The sequence below is a fragment of the Pseudophryne corroboree genome, chromosome 7 (genome assembly GCF_028390025.1).
Source record: "Pseudophryne corroboree isolate aPseCor3 chromosome 7, aPseCor3.hap2, whole genome shotgun sequence".
NCBI lineage: Eukaryota > Metazoa > Chordata > Amphibia > Anura > Myobatrachidae > Pseudophryne > Pseudophryne corroboree.
Genome location: NC_086450.1, coordinates 107,713,800 through 107,731,471, shown reverse-complemented (window position 1 = coordinate 107,731,471; position 17,672 = coordinate 107,713,800). Strand labels below are relative to the sequence as shown.

The 17,672-nt window shown below is 49.7% G+C and overlaps 1 protein-coding gene across 8 annotated transcripts in view; it reads left to right on the top strand.

The window, feature by feature from the left end:
• Positions 1–17,672, top strand: part of GALNT13 (polypeptide N-acetylgalactosaminyltransferase 13) — a 770,323-nt gene that overhangs the window by 558,473 nt on the left and 194,178 nt on the right. For all 8 annotated transcript variants that reach the window (XM_063933521.1, XM_063933520.1, XM_063933523.1 and 5 more), the window contains exon 9: positions 17,057–17,155. In XM_063933521.1, the coding sequence (XP_063789591.1) occupies positions 17,057–17,155 (99 nt within the window). The remainder of the gene's footprint in view (positions 1–17,056; positions 17,156–17,672) is intronic.

Below are 17,672 nucleotides of genomic sequence, written 5' to 3'. Positions count from 1 at the left end.
ACCAGACTCAGTCTAGGAAACTGTGCACGAGGAGACGGACATACTTTGAGAGAAGGATAGATAATGATAGTGGTGAGATTCCGAACCAGCACACACAACAAGAGGAAAGCCAAGCTAACCAAACTTGAAACAGGAACAGCAACGGCTGAACCAACATTACTTAACTAAGTAACAGTGCAGGAAAAACGAAGCATCGGGCGAGCGCCCAGTATCCTCTATGGACTACGAGAAAAGGCTTTACCGGTAGGTAATTAAAATCCTATTTTCTCATATGTCCTAGAGGATACTGGGGTTCCATTTAGTACCATGGGGATGTCCCATAGCTCCGAAACCAGGTGGGAGAGTGATGAGGTTCCTGCAGAACAGATTTACCAAACTGAAGGTCCTCAGAGGCCAAAGTATCGAACTTGTAGAATTTAGCAAACGTGTTCGAACCAGACCAAGTAGCCACTCGGCGGAGCTGTAAAGCCGAGACACCCCGGGCAGCCGCCCAGGAAGAACCCACTGACCTAGTAGAGTGGGCCTGTACAGACTTTAGACATGGCAAACCTGCCGTGGAATAAGCATGATGGATAGTAAGCCTGATCCAGCGTGCAATTGCCTGCTTTGAAGCAGGACACTCAATTTTAATGGGATCATAAAGAACAAACAGCGATTCCGATTTTCTGTGACGAGCTGTTCGCTTTACATACACCTTCAAAGCCCTCACAACATCCAAAGACTTTGAAGTAGCAGAGGTGTCGGTAACAACCGGAACCACAATAGGTTGGTTGATGTGAAACGCAGACACCACTTTAGGAAGAAATTGCTGACGAGTTCTCAGTTCAGCTCTGTCCTCATGGAAAATTAACTAGGGACTTTTGTGAGACAAAGCCCCTAGCTCCGACACACGTCTTGCTGAAACGAAGGTCAACAGTGTGACGATCTTCCACGTAAGATATTTTACGTCCACCTCCTGTAACGGTTCAAACTAGTCCAATTGGAGGAACTGCAGCACCACATTGAGATCCCAAGGTGCCGTGGGAGGCACAAAGGGAGTGTGGATGTGCGAACACCTTTCAAGAAAGTCTGGACCTCAGGGAGAGAAGCCAATTGTCTTTGAAAGGAAATGAACAAGGCCGAAATCTGGACTTTTATGGAGCCCAGACGTAGGCCCACATCCACACCTGCCTGCAGAAAAAGCAGGAAACGTCCCAGATGAAATTCCACCGCAGAATAATTTCTGCTCTCACACCAAGAGACGTATTTCTTCCAAACACGATGGTAATGCTTAGACGTTACCCCCTTCCTGGCTTGGATCATAGTCGGGATAACCTTGTTAGGGATCCCTTTCCTGATATTGAAGCGCCTCGTAAGCTGCCACCATTTTCCCCAGAAGACGAATGCATAGATGCACCGATATCCGGGTTGGCTTCAGGTCATCCCGTTCCATCAACTGGATTACCAATGCCTTTTCCAACGGAAGGAACACTTTCTGCGACTCTGTGTCCAGTATCATTCCCAGGAATGGAAGCCTCCGTGTTGGCTCCAGGTGAGATTTCGGAAGGTTCAGAATCCACCCGTGATCCTGGAGGAGTTTGATTGAGAGACCAATGCTGTCCAGCAACCTTTTCCAGGTACGGAATTATGTTCACTCCCTGTTTGCGGAGTAGAAACATCATCTCTGCCATTACCCTGGTGAAGACCCTCGGTGCCGTGGAGAGACCAAATGGCAGGGCCTGGAACTGGTAGTGACAGTCATGCAGTGCAAACCGTAGGTAAGCCTGATGAGGCGGCCAGATCGGAATGTGAAGGTATGCATCCTTGATATCCAGAGACACTAGGAATTCCCCTTGTTCCAGACCTGAGATTACTGTTCTAAGAGACTCCATCTTGAATTTGAACACTCGTAAGTATGGGTTCAACGACTTGAGGTTCAGAATCGGCCTTACCGAATCATCCAGCTTCGGTACTACAAACAGGTTGGAATAGTACCCCTTGTATTGCAGATGAGGTGGAACTGGAACAATGACTTGAGTCTGTACCAGTTTTTGGATGGCATGCTGTAAAGTTATACTTGTCTCTTGTGAAACTGGTAAGCCTGATTTGAAGAATCTGTGAGGTGGGAGCTCTTGGAACTCCAGTCTGTAACCCTGGGAAATAAGATCCATGACCCAGGGATCCTGTCACGAACTTGACCCGATCTGACTGAAGAATCGTAGTCGGGCTCCCACCTGACAGCATTCCAGGCATTGCGGTCCACCGTCATGCTGAAGGCTTTGAGTAAGCAGAGCCTGAGCTCTGTTCCTGAGCGCCTGCAATTGCTAGTTTGCGTGGTTTATCTGTTGTGCCGCTGGAGGACGTAGAAGCACCTCTGAATTTGCCCTTGAACATGGCCGTCCGAAAGGACTGCAACTTAGAAGCTGAATAAGTCTTCTTGGTTGGGGGATCTGCGGAAGGAAGATACGTAGACTGACCTGCAGTAACTTTGGAGACCCATTTGTCTAGTTCATCTCCAAACAAGGCCTCTCCCATGAATGGTAGGCCTTCCACGCCTTTCCTGGAGTCAGCGTCAGCAGTCCACTGGCGTAGCCACAAGCCTCTGCGTGCCGACACTGCCATAGCGGTGGTGTGTGCATTAAGCAAGCCTATCTCTATTATGGCCTCCACCATAACGTTTGCAGAGTCCTGTATATGCTGCAGGAGTAAAACAACATCCCCCCTAGGCAAGGAACCTAACCCCTCAATTAGGTTACCTGACCATTTAGCAAAGGCTTTTGTGATCCACGCACATGCAATAGTGGGTCTTTGGGCCACCCCAGCAGCTGTGTACAGTGATTTGAGTGTGGTCTCAATTTTACGATCAGCCATGTCTTTTAGGGAGGCTGCACCAGGGACAGGCAATACAATCTTTCGTGACAGTCTAGAGACTGATGCGTCCACTATGGGCGGATTTTCCCATTTTTCCTATCTTCCAAAGGAAAAGGAAAAGATGAGAGCAACATTTTAGGGATTTCAAATTTCTTATCAGGATTAACCCACGGTTCTTCAAACAGGGTATTCAATTCCTTTGACGCAGGAAAAGTGACTGAGGATTTATTTTTTGCATTAAAATAAGATTCCTCACACTCCTCTGACACCTTATCAGGAATATGCGGAACATCCCTGATAGCCTCTATAAGAGCCTCTATTCCCTGTGACAAAGCTGCATCCCCCCCCCCCCCCTCCAAATCCACCTCCCCTCCTCCATGTCTGACCTGTCAGAGTCAGACTGCAGGATATGGGCCAGAGATTGCTTTTGCGGACAAATGGGAGGGGATTGGGACACTGTTTTGGGGACTGAGTCTCTGTTCATAAACTCATCCACAGTCTGTTTTAAGTATTGCGTCTCTTTCTCATTGCGGGACAATTTTGTAGAAAGATTGGAGATCATTTCTTAGAGAATTAACCCACTCCGGTTCAGCCCCACTTTTCTGGGAAGGCGCACTGCCCTGAGTACCCAGTAGTGAGCCCCCTGGTGAAGAGGAACACTCCGCTGTACAAGAAACAGACTCTTTGCCTGACATAATGTAAATGTGACAGCACATACACACACACACACACACACACACACACACACACACACACACACACACACACACACACACACACACACACAGGAAAAGGTTAAGCACAATTAACCCACAAAGAGCCCTTCAGGGAGACACAGAGTTATTGGAGCCAGCCCCCACTGTGCCCTCACTGCTACTGCCTAGCTTAGCTGTGTCACAGACCAAGTACCCTGATAGGGGACTTAGTACATTAAGGAGAGAGAATTGACTGCATAGGAAAGGAAAGAGTTAAACATCTGGTGAGGGGTGGACCTAGCTGTGAGGAAAAGTACAGCCTTTTTTAAGGGGAGGGTTTGTTATATATAGGGAAGGTGAGGCCATCTTAGATCTCTTTTGTGGTGATTTGCTTTGGGATGGGCAGGGGGGAGAGGTTTTGCCTTGGTGAGTACTGCTGTGCAGACATTAATATTGTCCACACATATTTTGTGGTAATTTTGGGTGCAATTCTGCTGTGTTCCCCCTGCCAGTGCCATCCTTCAGTGTCAGCATACTGCTGTGCAGACATTAATATTGTCCACACATATTTTGTGGTAATTTTGGGTGCAATTCTGCTGTGTTCCCCCCTGCCAGTGCCATCCTTCAGTGTCAGCATACTGCTGTGCAGACATTAATATTGTCCACACATATTTTGTGGTAATTTTGGGTGCAATTCTGCTGTGTTCCCCTCTGCCAGTGCCATCCTTCAGTGTCAGCATACTGCTGTGCAGACATTAATATTGTCCACACATATTTTGTGGTAATTTTGGGTGCAATTCTGCTGTGTTCCCCCCTGCCAGTGCCATCCTTCAGTGTCAGCATACTGCTGTGCAGACATTAATATTGTCCACACATATTTTGTGGTAATTTTGGGTGCAATTCTGCTGTGTTCCCCCCCTGCCAGTGCCATCCTTCAGTGTCAGCATACTGCTGTGCAGACATTAATATTGTCCACACATATTTTGTGGTAATTTTGGGTGCAATTCTGCTGTGTTCCCCCCCTGCCAGTGCCATCCTTCAGTGTCAGCATACTGCTGTGCAGACATTAATATTGTCCACACATATTTTGTGGTAATTTTGGGTGCAATTCTGCTGTGTTCCCCCCTGCCAGTGCCATCCTTCAGTGTCAGCATACTGCTGTGCAGACATTAATATTGTCCACACATATTTTGTGGTAATTTTGGGTGCAATTCTGCTGTGTTCCCCCCCTGCCAGTGCCATCCTTCAGTGTCAGCATACTGCTGTGCAGACATTAATATTGTCCACACATATTTTGTGGTAATTTTGGGTGCAACTCTGCTGTGTCCCCCCCCTGCCAGTGCCATCCTTCAGTGTCAGCATGTCTGACCGCCCTCACCGTTCCGCTGGGCCTCCAGCTCGATACCGCGGTTCTAGCGGTGGAGCTGAGCCAGGGGAAGGGGTGGTTGGCCTGGGGGACGGGGCTCCGTCCCCCAGAGCCTCCACGGGCGCGGGCAGGAGACCCGGCCTCTATCTCCCCCCCCTTGCCGCGGCCGGGTGGAAGTGCCGGGCAGGGGGAGAGGGCCGGACAGAGGTCGCCTGTTCGCCGCGCGGGGCCTGTATCTGAGCCTCGCGCGGCAGCAGCAGTGGATGCGGCGGATGGGACATTCACGGCGGGCGGCAGTGGGACGCGCGCACGAGGTGCGCGCACGCCCGCGGTCACCGCAAGTGGCTGCAACCGCGCACGGGGGCGCGCAGGGACATCACTAGCGCTTCTGTCCCCTCGCATAGCTCCCCGGCAGCCGGGGGCTGGCAGGGGGAGGGGGACGGACAGGGGGGTGCAGCGCATGTCAGTTGAAGGCAGCGCTGGGCAGGAGAGACCAAGGCAGGGGCAAGAGGTCCTTTCAGTGAGCGGTGCAAGTTCCGGCGCGTCTGCGGAGGCAGGCGGGTTCGGCAGGCGGGAAGCCTCAGCAGCGCAGCGGGTGGCCCGCGCCTGCCGGGAGCTTGGAGCAGCCGCTGCGGAATTGGAGCTAGGGCAAGGACGGGATGGGCAGGGGCGCGCGGGCGCAGGGCCCCCCGCTCGTGGGGCTCGGCATGCGCCGCGAGTGAGAGCCGGGTCCCCCTCCTCTTTGTCTTTTGTAGAACACGAGGACGAAGGGATGGCAGGCTTCATGGATGAAGACGTCGAGGTTGACGCGCCAGAGGATTCCAGGTCGGAACAGTCTACAGCATCAGGTGAGGTGGTGCAGTCAGTATCGGGGTCCTCCACGAGCTCTAGTTCTCGCAGCTCTTCTTCCTCGTCTTCATCTTCCTTGTCGTCGCAGGCGTCCGAAGTAAGTAGCACTACTAGGGCGAGGAATAGGGCGACGAAATTCGCCAAGCGGGCGGCAAAGCAGCAGAAGAGGCGTAAGCGGCGCAAGTGGGATAGCGAGGAAGCTCGTAGGGCCAAGAAGCGCCGCGAATTGCCCGGGGTCGTTCGCTGCGACTACACCGCAGTAATGCGGGGGCTGCGGGATAGCTGCCGCAAGAAGATTCGTAGGGGTGACTTCGTGGACGTTTTCGTTTTAACAAGGGCCATGAAGAAGGATTATAAGGCAGCGGCCGCAAAGAAGGGCATGGGGGCTGAGGCTTTCCGGTCCTTCGATAATTGGCTGGCCGGGTTCTGCGTATTTGCGGCATGCTACTTGGAGGATAGGCCGGAGGAGCACATGAATGTAATCCGGTATCTGCATCTCGTACACGACATGCAGCGCACATCCTCGGGCTCGGAGTGGCGTCGGTATGATCAGGAGTTTCGGGAGAAGCAGGATGGCTTGCGGGTCATGGACTTCGGATTTAAGGATGTGGAGGTCTGGCTCAAGTAACCCGGGCCTCGCAGCAGGAGGAGGAACCCCGGAAACAGGGGACGGATGGGCGACGCGCGGGGTCAGCAGCACAGGGGTCCGGCGCGGACGGCGGATTTGCCAAAGCGGGTGGATCGGCCGTCCGTGCAGGTGGGCGTTCCACCACGAGAGGAAAGTGTTTCGCATTTAACAGCGGAACATCTTCCTTTGGCAAGCAGTGTCGTTTTCGACACTCCTGCCAGCAGTGTGGCGGAGCCCACCCAGCCTCCGCCTGTTTCAAAGGCGGCAGACAGGGGGCGCGGGGTAAGCAAGCGTACCCCATGCAGGCCGCGAGCGGGACCGCTCCGCAGAGCTCCAACACCAATTAAGTTGGGGACTATGGGCCGGTGGTTGGAATGGTATCCGAATAGAAAGGATGCAAATTTTTGTTGGACGGTTTTAAGTTTGGCTTTCGCTTGCCTGTTGCGAGTGAGGTGTCCGTGCGGGCACAAAGGAACCTCCAATCTGCCCGATCCTTGCCGGGAGTGCTTCGGGAGAAAGTGGATAAGGAGGTCAGGTTGGGCAGGATGGAGGGACCATTTATGGCACCCCCGGTTGATGATTTGGTCATCTCTACGGTCGGGGTGGTTCCTAAGAAGACTCCAGGCGCTTTCCGGCTCATCCAGCATCTTTCTTACCCGCTAGGGGCGTCGGTCAATGACGCAATACCACCGGCTTATTGCTCGGTGGTTTATAAGTCATTCGATGAGGCGCTAGAGATGGTTCGCAGCTACGGGACCGGGGCCCTTATGGCTAAGATTGATGTTGAGTCAGCTTTTAGGTTATTGCCGTTGCATCCGGACTCATTCCGTTTTATGGGTTTCCGGATTGGGGCGGAGTATTTTATCGACAAATGCTTGCCGATGGGAAGCTCCGTTTCATGCTCATTTTTCGAGCGCTTTAGCACGTTTCTTCATTGGTGCGTGGAGTCTTCGTCAGGGGGTCACGGGGTAGCCCATTACCTCGATGACTTTCTGTGTGCAGGTCCGGCTAATGCTACGAGGTGCGGTGACTTGCTTTTTAGCATACGAGCTCTCTTTTACCACTTCGGTGTTCCCGTGGCCGGGGACAAAACAGAGGGTCCGGCCTCCTGCTTGTAATTTTTGGGGATTGAAATCGACACGGTGGCGGGAGAGTGTCGGCTGCCCCGGGACAAGGTTTCGAAGCTCCGTGAGACCATTTGCCGGTTCGAAGGTTCGCGTAAAGTCACGCTGCGGCAGGCGCAGTCCTTGCTGGGCATGTTGAACTTTGCTTGTCGGGTAATACCGATGGGCAGGGTTTTCTGCCGGAAGCTTGAAAGGGCGACGGCGGGGTGTGCCAGGCCACATCAATTTGTGCGTTTGTCCTCCGAAATAAAAAGGGATTTGGCCATATGGGCCTTGTCCCTGGAGGATTTCAACGGGGTGTGTATATGGCAAGCATCAGCAGTGGACAGCGAGCGTTTGCAGCTGTTCACCGACGCAGCGGGTGCCTCTGGATTCGGGTGTTTTCTGGAGGGATCTTGGTGCGCGGCAGCCTGGCCGGCAAAATGGCATAGCGAGGGTCTAACTAAAGATCTGGTGCCTCTGGAGCTTTTTCCCATTATGGTGGCGTTGGAGGTCTGGGGCGATAGGCTGGCTAATCGCAGCATATTGTTTAGATGCGATAATCTGGGCGTGGTGCATGCGATTAATAACCAGAGGGCAAAGTCGTTGGTGGTTCTGCGAGTGCTCGGGCAATTGCTTTTGACATGCTTGCGTAGGAACCTGTGGTTCCGCGCACAGCATGTGCCCGGTTTGGAGAATGGGATTGCCGACGCTTTGTCGCGAGGACAGTGGGAGAGGTTTTGGGTGTTGGCATCCGAGGCCGAGGAGCAAGGTTTTCACTGTCCCGGTTATGTTTGGCAGGTGATCCGGCCGGACTAGAGGGTCTAGCGTTGCGGTCAGTCGCGCCAGCCACGCTCAGGGCTTACGGACAAGCTTGGAGCGAGTGGGAGGAGTTTGTCAAAGGTCGTCAGCATCAAGGTAAGAGCAGGCATCGGCTGATGTTTTCTTTTATTTGGCAGCTGTATGTTTCGGGTAGGTCCCGAGCGGTGGTATCCCGGTACTTGGCTGGGATCTCGTTTTTCTGTAAGCTGCGGGGTGTCCCAGATGTGACAAAAAGCGAGGTTCTGCGGAAGGCAATGAAAGGGTGGGCGCGAGTAGCGCCGACGCCACCGGATAGGAGGCGGCCCATCGATGCGGCTTTGTTGCCGGCCGTCATCGTGGCGGTGGGGCAAGTCGCGTCGTCCAGGTTTGAGACGCTTTTGTTCAGTTTGGCGTTCTCAATGGCTTACCACGGGGCCTTTAGGGTTTCGGAGTTGGTAGCGCCTTCCAAGAGAGCGGATTCGCGCATGCTGGTCGAAGACGTGGTAGTGGGTGAGAGGTCCTTGCTGTGCAGATTGCAGCGCTCTAAGACGGACCAAGTGGGGAGAGGTCGCTGGGTCACTTTGGTTCCGGCGCAGGAGGAGAGCGTTTGCCCAGTAGGTCTAGCTGTGCAATATGTGGCGGTGCGACCCGTGAGGAGGGGGTCATGGCTATTGCACTATGACGGACGGCCGTTGACGAAGTACCAGTTTCGTTGGATGCTGAGCCATTGTTTGGCGAGCTTGGGCCTCCCACCCACTGAGTTCGGTAGCCATTCCTTCCGAATAGGCGCTGCGACGTCGGCAGCGGCGGCGGGTTTGTCCAGAACTGAAATCCAGGCGGTGGGGCGATGGAAGTCGTCAAGTTACAGACGATATATTCGCCCCGTTGCATGAGAGGTCGGATTGCGCTCGGTGCTTTGTTTATTTGCATTTCTATTATGTTGTTACAGTTCTGTGAGTTATGGTATTGTGCGTCTGTTGGTGTTTCCCCCTTTTTATCCTACTCAGGGATTAGCTACTCGTCGTTGCTGGCATGAGTCGGCAGCGGGGGTCTGGAGTTATTTTGCGATTTTTTGCCTGACTTGACGGACTGAATTCTAATCCACAATTCGGCTAATCTGTTCTAATCAGAGTCCCTCAGCAGGTCTTTACGCTTTCACCTCCAGCTGAGTTATTACATGTGTTTCCCATTTTTATACCCCCCCCCCCACCCCACCTCCCCTGTTTTAATTTCGTTTGTTTTTATTTGAACTTCCCCTTTGTGTGTCTATGTTCGCTTCAAATTGGCAACGAAGCATGGTGCAGATCGGCTAGGCCGTGACTGCTGCAATAGCGAGAGCTAAAGTTTTTTCTTTTGGCAGATCCTTCAGGTGAAAGCAATTAATAAAGCCTTTTAGTAATCAATTTTACCCCTCTTTTCCCCTTCAGGTTGGTTTGAAGACAATTTGGCTATTTGGGTGGTTGGCCACTCTTATGTATACTGGGCAGCCAAGTTTGTGGCCTCGGAGGGGGCTCAGGCGTTGCCTGGAGCACAGGGTGTCAGGTGGCTTGGCTGGCGAGGGATGATGTGGAGCGAGCTGAAGAGTAGGCTAGTTAGTCAGGCCAGCAAGCATGGAGTCCCTAGGGTATTGGTTGTCCATCTAGGTGGCAACGACCTGGGGAAGAGGACATCCTTGGACCTGCGGTGGGCCATGATACAGGATCTGGCAAGTGTGGCCGCAGCATGGACCAATTGTGTGTTGGTTTTTTCAATGATGGTGCCAAGGTTGTGTTGGAGGGGTGTGGCGGATGGGCGCCAGATTGACGAGGCCCGGAAAAGGTGAACGGGGCGGTGGTGAAGTGGGTGCTGTCCCACGGATGGAGGGTGGTTCGCCACCCTAGGATTTGGTTCAGAGACAGCCACCTTTTCCGGCCTGATGGAGTACATCTATCCAATGAGGGGATGATGTTTTTTCTGGAGGATCTGGGTTTTGTTTTGCAGGAGTTAGGGTAGGTTTATGGTGGCGGTGCGAAGACTTTGGGGATGAGTCTTTCGCTGTTGGCGGAAAAGAACGGCAGTTTTGTATTTGTATGGTAAACTGTAGTGTTTTACAGTTTGGTGTGGTTTAGGTGCACTCACCTCCATCGACTTATTGGCCGCTTGACCACCCGTCCGGGAAGGCAGCGGCAGGGCACCCAGGAGCGGTGGGTAGTCACTGTGGGGGTTGAGTTGTCACCTATTACCGGTTTGTGATAGCTTTAGTAAATTTAGGATCGGTTCGAATGTTTAGTAATTTAAGGTTAAGTTAGGTTAATTGAGCCGTTCTTTTTGCTGCCACCATATGCCGGCTGGATCGGCATCTTAATTAATTCTCTATTACAGGTATGCTATTGGATAGGGACAAATAAATAGCTAGCAATTTTTCTGCCAAAATTCAAGTCTCCGTGTCTTTATTTCTGGTTTCAAGGTAATGAATGCTTTACTTTAAAAGAAGGGGGCCCACCAAATATCACTAGGATGTTTAGGAGAGAGAATTGACTGCATAGGAAAGGAAAGAGTTAAACATCTGGTGAGGGGTGGACCTAGCTGTGAGGAAAAGTACAGCCTTTTTTAAGGGGAGGGTTTGTTATATATAGGGAAGGTGAGGCCATCTTAGATCTCTTTTGTGGTGATTTGCTTTCCCACCCTCCCGCCCCGGTGGTCAGAAATTCTGGCACGTGGTGCCTTGGCGTTAAGTTGTTGGCTGGTTTTATCGTTGGCTATTTATTGGCGGAAAAGAACGGCAGTTTTGTATTTGTATGGTAAACTGTAGTGTTTTACAGTTTGGTGTGGTTTAGGTGCACTCACCTCCATCGACTTATTGGCCGCTTGACCACCCGTCCGGGAAGGCAGCGGCAGGGCACCCAGGAGCGGTGGGTAGTCACTGTGGGGGTTAAGTTGTCACCTATTACCGGTTTGTGATAGCTTTAGTAAATTTAGGATCGGTTCGAATGTTTAGTAATTTAAGGTTAAGTTAGGTTAATTGAGCCGTTCTTTTTGCTGCCACCATATGCCGGCTGGATCGGCATCTTAATTAATTCTCTATTACAGGTATGCTATTGGATAGGGACAAATAAATAGCTAGCAATTTTTCTGCCAAAATTCAAGTCTCCGTGTCTTTATTTCTGGTTTCAAGGTAATGAATGCTTTACTTTAAAAGAAGGGGGCCCACCAAATATCACTAGGATGTTTATAGATGCTCCCCCCCTGCTATGACTCCCTGGTACTGCTGAGGTAATTTGGAGTCACACCTGGAGGAGCTGCGCATCCCTGTCAGTCAACGTCCCACTGCAGAGGGAAAATGGCGCTGGTGAGCGGCTGGATCCTCTCATAGTGAAGCCCCGCCCTTCAATGGCGCACGGTCTTCCCGCTTTTTTTTATACTGGCTGAGGTTGTTTTTGTGCTTAAAATGTAGCAGAACCGTTTTAAGGCTGTGTTTGCCAGTCTGTGTACAGTGTACTGAGATGCAGCTGTGTACTGTCCGGAGACGCATTCCGCCCCGTTGAGATGCCGTGCGTCTCTGTGCCCTTGTGCCGCCATAATGGCTGGCGCCCTGCTAACCAGGACGCCGGCTTAGTACTCACCACTCTTCATTCTTTTGGCTCTGTTAGGGGTGGCGGCGTGCTGCGGGAATGTACGCTCGCGTGGTGGGGCTTGCGCATAGTTCTCTCAGGAGCTCAGTGTCCTGTCAGCGGGGAACGGGACCATTAACCCTATAGGAGGCCATCTCCTTCTCTGTGGCAGGGAGCCGGGTGGTACAATGTGTCATTATCTGCAGCGCTCTGCTCCTGTCACTGAAGAACAGCCAGCGGTGCAGGCAGATGAGTCTCTTGGGAAAGCCTAGCAGCTCCAGGAATGCTGGGCATGCCCCTGGAGTGATGAATACAGGGTCGGTCCTGAAGCCACGCCACTCTCTGGGAGCTCACACCCCCGCTTTGGTCGCACACCCCTTCGAGGCGTGGTGGGGCTGTTCAGCGCAGTGGGTGTCACTGACCCCAGTGATGCCCCTGCTCTAGACAGTAACACATTGTGTAGACTATTTTGCTGTCACTTGCTCCCTGATGAGCTGCAACAATGGACAGGTTATGAATATATTACTCTAAGCTAATACCAACTTTTTTATGCAATAATTAATTTTGTAAAGGAAACAAATTTAGTGGGAACAGAGGTTATAGACAAATCAGGACACACAGGAGCAATCGCCGTGCGTCACTATGAAATGAAATTGGCAAAAAGAATACTGCCTTTGAATGACTGCATATAGGGCCCTATTCAGAGCTGATTGCAATGGCTGCGATCGCTCTGAAGACCGTCTTTTTGCTATCTGCGCACTCGCGGGCCAGCATTATGCAATAACATCCCGGAAGGATGACGATGGGCATCGGGGGCAGCGATTCAGCGTTGGTGGGGAGTAGAGCAAGAAATGCGGACGTGTCATAGCCGTTTTTGTGGTGGCCCGATGACGGCGCCTGCGTTTCCTGCCATAGGAAACAGGGCACCTGACGACCTGCATAGGCAGCCATGCTGCGCAGGCAGGGGTTACCCTCTATTTGATGCAATTGCAATTACATCGCAGGGCGGCGCCACACATGCGGGGCGGCCCCTAGCATGTCATTTCATTGGTTGCAGATTTTGCTACGATAGCAAAATTTGCAACCAACTTTGAATAACCCACATAGTATATATGTTCTGTGTGCAAGTTATACAAGTTAAAATGTTATTGCCTTGAAGGCTGTTAGCATGTAATGTTTACCCAAGATTTTAAAATATCTTTGAATACTTGATTTACCCCATGAAGTTGCCAAACTGTGTATGTGAGACTATTTGAAGCTTTCACAATCATAGATAATGAACAGCACTTGCAAACTAATTTGTGCTAGCTCAAACATCACGGCTTCTTTCACAAACAAGGCTCCTGGTGTTTAATTATGTTGAATGTTGTTCCTAATTTAGTAACAGAGGTCGCTGGTAGAGGATGTGATTTAGTATTTCCTCAAGAAATTGCATGTGTATTTTATACATGTATTGACAGTTCTAGGAATATAGATTGGAAGTATTCACAGAAGGAAAACAGGTCTCTATGACTTCAAAAGAGCTTTGGATGGTGAAAAAGAGTTAAAGGGATGGTAACCACAAATGTATACTTTATATAAATGTGCCCAGGGTAATAGAAGTAGACAGGGCCGAATCTAGACCTTACAGCGCCCCGGGTGAAAAATAGGGGCGTGGCTTCGTGGAGAAGGGACGTGGTCAGTTATGCCCCCTGTAGCTGTGCCCACAATAGTATTGCCCCCAGTACTGTGCCCCCTGTAGCAGTGTCCCCAGTAGTATTGCCCTCTGTAGAGTAGAAAAAAATAATAATAATTAATTAATACTTACAATCCCCGCTTCTGCTTCCCAACCGCTGCTGCCCTCCATCTCCGGCCGCCGGCGCCGCTCCTCGGATCTATGGGAGAGACATCATGACATCTCTCCCATAGCACCGCATAGACACTAGAGGTCAATTATGACCTCTAGAGTCTATGTGCTGCTCCCACAATGCAGTGCGGTGCGCGATGACGTAATCACGCACCGCACAGTACCGGGCATCTAAACAGTACCAGGCGGCACCTGTAGCGGATCTTGCCACAGCGGCGGCGCCCTCGGCAAAAATCCTGCTTGCCCTTAGCAAGATTCGCTACTGGATGTAGATATAGCTTTATGTTCAGGGGCACTTAGAGGGGTTGCAGCTACAATGTTCCCCTCAATATTTACACACATCCCTATTAGTACAGAGGGAATGGTAAGTGGGAGGGAAATAAGACCATAAAGCCTGGACCTATTGGAAAGGGCTGACTGCCAGTACCGCCAGACGTGATGAAAGTGGTAGAGATGTGAAAACTTAATATTGGGAGAGCGTGTGACTGAGAGACGAGGTGAGAAATAAGAAAATGTGGAGAGAGACAAAAAGGGGTGGAGAAGGGGGAGAGAGCAAGAGGGAGATAAAGGATGGATAGGGAAAAGAGATCAGGGAGTTGGGCAGAAAAAAAGGAGGAAGAGGACAACATATAAATGGAGGAAGAAAATTTAGGACAAGGAAATAGGAAATAAAAAAAAAAGTATGATGTGCTACCTTTAGGCACCTCATGTAATCTATGACTATTGTGCTCCATAAATTGGGCAAATTATATATAAATGGAACTATAATGGTACCCAGTGATTAGCACATAGATATAGGTTCAGAGCACTGTGAGATCACCAATTAACTCCTATATCGTGGACAGTTTTATTGGTGATAACATTTTGCTTCAAAGAAATAGTTGAAACTTGTATTTGGCAACCATAGAGCGCAGTAATAGTGATTCCTAGAATATAGGCACATGCAGAGCTGGACGCATTTGCGCCTCAAGGTACACATAAAAAAGCACATTTACATACATAGGATCATCTCCAGTTGCGTCCTGATGCGCAATGCTACCATTTGTGTGTAAGTGCACAGAAAAAGTGACAAGTGTTAACATATACACCATGAACTGTGATAGTGCAGAAATGAGGCTTGACAGTGGTAGTATCAAATGCAAAAGTTACAGGTCTCACATAAAAGAGACTTACATACAAATACAAAACAAAGGCAAGCTACAAAATACAGCTGTTGTGAATAGCCTGACACAACCTCATATAGTATAGAGTAATATACTGTAGCTGCAACCAATGTTGTACATACAATAGGCTAGAGGGGTCAGTATGCAGTCAGTAAGCCAGGAGTGGCTGCATATTGCTGCTGCTAGTCATTACCATCACAGCGCATTGTTGTGCCAGCTCTCCAGTAACCGCAGTAGATACGCCTTCTAAAAGTCTTATCTGGGGACGCCTCCACGTCTAATCATGATACAATCTTACTGGGGCTACACTTTTACCAGGGGCAGAATTAGGGGATGTAAAATGCATGGCAGCCCTCCAATTTTATTATATATTGAATGTTTAAGCCCTAATTGGAAATGTCCAGCATAATGTAACAACATAATAAGACTAGTCTAGAGCTATGACAATTAATTTGATTTCATTTGTGCCACTTGCTGCGGATGGTACCCAGATGTTAGTCTTATTAATGTGGCTGGCGGTAATAAAACAAGCCCGCGGTGACAGTCCGTCAGTCCCATGTGTTCCGCAGGACTTACTAAATATTTCCACTGTGCGAATTCTTGAGTGAAGTGACGACATGTCACATATCCTGCTGCATCTGAAACCCAGTCAGAGGCATGCGTCTGACAGGGGGACAGGTGTGTGCCAGTCCCACATACTGATTGGTCAGCCTCTAGGCCCCAGCGCATGCTGATTAGTCCATCCATTTCCCAGTAACTACAAAATATTTCCACAGGGCCATATCATGCACCATCGTGAGTGTAGGGAGGACTGGTAGGACATTAGTATTTTGTATAACTATCTTTACATCTATTATATGTTGTTGTTTTTTTAGCAATCTGGGTACATTATATTCAGAATTGGTACACTATACATTATACTAGAGATATGTGAATAATACATCGCCAAACACTTCAGGGGCGTAAGTTCACACCGGTAGCCCGGATGCAAGTTAGAGTTTGGGGCACCCCTCTAAAAAAATAAGAGGGAAAACAAATATGGTGTGTTTATGCGTGTTTGTAATATGTGTGTGTGTGTGTGTGTGTGTGTGTGTGTGTGTGTGTGTGTAAACAAACACACATGGCTTAGTTAATTATATACTGTAGATAGTGCTCTCAGCTGGTCTACAGGGACTGGGGCCCACGCTGAATTGGCGGCCCTCCAGCTAAGCTGTGTGACAGTGTCAGGGCAGAATCAGCGTTCACCGGCCGGTCCCATTTTATGGTCCAGCAGCAGCGGCGGGTGCACTGTCTCTTGCTGCAGCGCAGGCAGAGCGGTACCATGTGTATGCGGGAGCAGTCCTGTCCCCTATTGCAGGTGTTAGCAGGGATCCTGGGACAGAGACAGTAAACTCTGTAGCAGCAGTGAGTTCCATTGAAAGAGCAGCAGTCACACTTGGATCATGCTATGAACCACACAGGTGCTGGGTGCTGCTGTACATGCAGATGCCCCCTGAGAGCTTGGAGTCCGGAGGCAGGTGTCTGCATTGCCTCTGGGAGTTACGCTCCTGCATCACTTACATATCTAGTATATATATTTATTGTGCCTTGGTAAGTAAATACTCTGAAATGATGACTATTCCCTTATCCATTACCCACTAAGCATATGGCCACCTTAACAATGGGGGGGAGGGGAATCTACAGTCCCAAGAATCTACATAAAAAATAGGCTCATAATCATGGCAGCAAGACAATCATCAGCCACCCAGCTGGCCACACAGTTAGCTGTAACTCATAATTATTCTATTTTTATGTATTTAGGAAGACGGTGAGGCTAGTAGTGTAGGGAGTGCACACACCCACATGGCACTGGCCACACCCATACATCACTGGTCTCAGCTCCTCCCCTTCTCAGTACAGGCCCTTGAACATTTTCAGCCCTGGGCTCATGTGGCCCTTAATCTGGCCCTAAAGAGGTAGCACTCTATGCACATTATCCTAAAGCACTGCAGACATAAAACATTTTGTATTTAGTGTTTTGGTTCCAGATATTCAAAAATGATTTGTTCAGAAGAACTTTTTGTAGCAGAGCACTTTCCATTAACACCTAAGAAAAAAATCTGCTCGTCACACTCCATTATTTGCTGTAACTCAGAGGTGTAACTAAGTGCCTTTTTACCTTTTAGATAAGAAATGTGGAAACTAACCAATGTTTGGATAATATGGGTCGCAAGGAGAATGAAAAAGTAGGGATATTCAACTGTCATGGCATGGGTGGAAATCAGGTGAGTCCATATACTGAGCGACTTCTTACATATTGCATGATCACAATTAATGCATTTTTGGTCTGTAAATTATGTGCATGCATATATAGTAGTTCTGCAGTGGAGACCTACGCACACCAGCGATGGATTAACACTGGGGAAGGGGCATATAATGACAACAGGGGCATTTTGTTTTTTTATAATGGGGGTCTATAGCACGGGCGTGCTGGGGCGGCTTGCAAGACAACCCTAGGGATTTGTTGTTTTTTCTTAAATTATTTAAATGTACAGTTTTAAAATATGTTTTAAACGTAATTGAAAACAGAATCGACAATTTCTTAGCTGTTTTTGGTGAACAAATTAACCAGTTAAGTGCTCAACAGTGTCACTGTAAAATGAAGTAAAATGTTTATTTGAGTACAATTGCAGATTAGATTTGATTTACTCAACAATCAGTCAATCAGTGAATGAAATGTGGAGCATTGATGCAGAACTTCTCAATGCCTTCACTTTGTGCCCATTGTAATCACTTAGGGGT